This window comes from Bison bison, unplaced genomic scaffold (assembly GCF_000754665.1).
Source record: "Bison bison bison isolate TAMUID 2011002044 unplaced genomic scaffold, Bison_UMD1.0 scf7180017864093, whole genome shotgun sequence".
Classification (NCBI taxonomy): domain Eukaryota; kingdom Metazoa; phylum Chordata; class Mammalia; order Artiodactyla; family Bovidae; genus Bison; species Bison bison.
Window position 1 is genome coordinate 802,657 of NW_011494665.1, and position 3,378 is coordinate 806,034.

At 56.0% G+C, this 3,378-nt stretch overlaps 1 protein-coding gene across 1 annotated transcript in view; it reads left to right on the top strand.

Annotated features, from left to right (window-relative positions):
* MEF2D (myocyte enhancer factor 2D) overlaps positions 1–3,378 on the top strand; it is a 12,736-nt gene that overhangs the window by 3,590 nt on the left and 5,768 nt on the right. The window contains exons 4-7 of the mRNA XM_010838229.1: positions 42–252; positions 464–520; positions 2,078–2,268; positions 2,763–2,795. Of these exons, the coding sequence (XP_010836531.1) occupies positions 42–252; positions 464–520; positions 2,078–2,268; positions 2,763–2,795 (492 nt within the window). The remainder of the gene's footprint in view (positions 1–41; positions 253–463; positions 521–2,077; positions 2,269–2,762; positions 2,796–3,378) is intronic.

Sequence of the window (3,378 nt, forward strand, 5' to 3'; positions counted from 1 at the left end):
GGTCACCCTGGCCTGACCCTGCCTCTCCTTCTTCTGTCTAGTCAGCTGTCCCGGCCCCCAACTTTGCCATGCCCGTCACGGTGCCCGTGTCCAGTCAGAGCTCCCTGCAGTTCAGCAATCCCAGCGGCTCCCTGGCCACCCCTTCCCTGGTGACGTCGTCCCTCACGGACCCACGGCTCCTGTCCCCCCAGCAGCCAGCACTGCAGAGGAGCAGCGTGTCTCCCGGCCTGCCCCAGCGGCCAGCCAGTGCAGGTGAGTGAGCCGACAGGCTGGGGGAGGCGGCAGTGAGGTGTGAGGACGTGCGGACTCTGTCTCCACAGCGACTGTCCCACGTCCCCCACTGCAGCGCTGTCCCATGTGCGGGGCTCCCGAGGGAAAGGGCTGCAACTCCTCTCCCTGTTCAGTTCCCAGGCCTCCCCCTGGAAGGGGGCATCCTGTCAGCTCATGGTTCTTTTTCCTGCAGGGGCCATGCTGGGGGGAGACCTCAGCAGTGCTAACGGAGCCTGCCCCAGCCCTGTTGGTGAGTAAAGCTGCTCTTCTGTCTGGGAGTGGGCCAGAGTCTGCCTGCTCAGTGGCTTCAGGTGTCCAGGGACCAGGAGGGACCTAGGTCAGACGAGAGAAAGATCGCAGGACCTGAGTTGGTGGTATACAAAGTCTGAGGACTTTTAAGCCCCTGGATTTTTTTGTCTGTAGCAGTGATTGGTGCGGATGATCAACAAAGACGTAGGCTTAGGGAATTCTGGGCAAACTGAGAACTCACCAACATTGCCAGTGGGAGGAGAGGTTCCAGGGTCTTCCAGTTGAGTTAGGGGTGTCTGGTTGGGGTCTGGAGGACACGAATATCTGACATTGCCGACAATAGAGGCATGGACTCACATACACTCTCACACACAGATATTCTCACTCGTATGGGAATATCCAGACAATAGATGTGTACTTGTGAGCACACATCTATGAACCACAGAAGAAAGGCTGCTCCCTCTGTGTGTACCCCCACCCCCAACCCCAGCAGCTGACAGCCCCTCCTGCCTGTGCCGTTGTCCGCTGGTGACTGTGACTTCGAATGTCACCATTGACGTCACCCTGACATTCCTGCCATTCCCGGAGTGATCCGGGAATTGGGATGGAGGCAGCCACACACTTCCAGGGAAACAGTGTGCTCTCAGGAGACAGAGCAAGGTGACACTTCTGATTGTGGTCACTCCCACATCTCTGGGATTTAGAATTCCCCAGGCGCCATGTACTACTACCTCCTTGGCAATAGCTATATATGGGGCGTGAAATGGGTGAATACCCCTCCCCCCGCAAAGGAAGGGCCAGAGAAATGTCTGCAGACCTTAAGGAACAATGATCCTTGTAGACCCTCAAGCACAGCAGTAGAAAGTGGTTGTGTGGCTCTGGACACATCACACCTCTGCCAAGCGGGCTTTGTTTGTGCTTCTGTAAATGTGGTTAATGATACGTGTCCTGTCCGTCTTGCAGGGTTAGTGTGAGGATTAAATACGCTGAGATGTATGTGAAGGCCCTGTGTTGGTTATGGAGCGTGGAACAAGTGTAAAAGATGGTTATTCTGCTTATTACCAGTCTAATTATGGGGGCAGCTATGTCACCAGTCCGCTAGTTCCAGTAACACCACCACGACAAGTTCATGGTGCGTCTTTCCTGGCATTCTCAGCTCAAGGCAAGGGGAGCAGTCTGAGTACTGATTTGATCTTGTGACCAGGATCCTCACTGAGTCTTAGCTTTCAGGCTGCCGCCTTTGCACAACCTGTGTCTTTATGGGCCTGGTTGGGGGCAAGTGGTAGACTTCCTGTCATCGGTGACCAGCTCCTACCACCTAGCCCCATCACATCTAGCTTGGAGTCATGGGGATGAACCTGATGATTGAGGAGTAAGGAGTGTTCTCCCCCTATTGCCAAGACAAGGTCGTTTTAGGGGAAAATTAGAGAACTCAGGCCCTACTCAAAACCTGAGCATGATTCTGAGAAGTTCTGGGTGACAGGCGTTCTGGCACAGCTAATAAGGATAAGTGGTAGGTCCATGTTTTTCCTTTTACCCCTTTTTTTCACCTCTCCAGGAAATGGCTATGTCAGTGCTCGGGCTTCCCCTGGCCTCCTCCCCGTGGCCAACGGCAACAGCCTAAACAAGGTCATCCCTGCCAAGTCTCCACCCCCACCCGCCCACAGCGCCCAGCTTGGAGCCCCCAGCCGCAAGCCTGACCTAAGGGTCATCACTTCCCAGGGAGGAAAGGGGTTAATGCATCACTTGGTGAGTGGGGTGTTTGGACCAAGGGCAGGGGCTGAGGAATGGGAGAGTGGGGAGGGAGGACAAAGCTGACCTCCAGTGGAAGAGATGAAAGTTAACCAGCAGCCAGGGCTTCCCGAGAGAATGTGGAATCGTGGCTTTTTATGAGCTCTTCCTCCCAAAGGGCCTTACGAGAGGTTGGAACACAGAATTACCAGCCTCACAGGGGGTGAAACGGGACACAAGGTGGGAGAGAAGGTTCCCTGGTGATAACAGGGGGATGAGAGGAGGACTTGCCCTTACAGCAGAGGGACGCGGGTTAGCCTGTGAGGATTTCCTCACTGGTGGGCTCTGGGAGATAGCACCTTCGGAGATCAGTGAAGAGCTCTGTCATTCTGGGCCAGAGAGCTGCCCTGCTCTGATGCAGAGGTAGATGGGATGGCCATGGGGGCAGGGGTGTGAGGGAAGGGCAAAGGCCAGAGACTGAACCATCCCCTTGGTTTTATTTCTGCTCCCAGACTGAGGACCATTTAGATCTGGTAAGTGAGGCTGTGAGGTGTTTGCTGTGGCTTTGAATCCCGGGCAAGCCCGTTGCTCTGTGGCCCCAGCATGGAGTGCTGTGTGTGCCCTGTCCTTGTACCTGTGTGTGCGCGTGGTGCTCGGTTAGCTGCCAGGAGTTGTGCTTAGTGCCAGGTGGGATACAGAAGTGAATGGGGTGGGGGCAAGGGGTCACACGTGCACGTGTGTGTACCTGAGTGTCTGTGGACATCTTCCTGTGATGTTGCTTTTGTGCAGACTCATCTCTGCGTGTGTGTGCACATGTGCGCGAGAGGGGAGCGGGCGTGCCCCAGGCCTCAGAGGCCCCATCTTGTTGTGTCCAGCATGCCTGCATTAGGCCCCTGCCCTCTGACTCTACTCAGGCCCACCCAGGACAGGGCCCTCCAGCGGAGTGCCAGCCAGACAGGAAAATTGGCTTTCTGGGGAAGCTGAGGCCAGGCAAGGCCAGAGTTGTCCTTGGCTGTGGGTTTCCCTGCCTCCCCCATCTCCGTGTGCTCCTTCCTGCATACAGCCCGTCTTACAGGCACTCAGAGGCGCACACAGCCACTCTTTCTCTCTCTCACGCACACACACGTA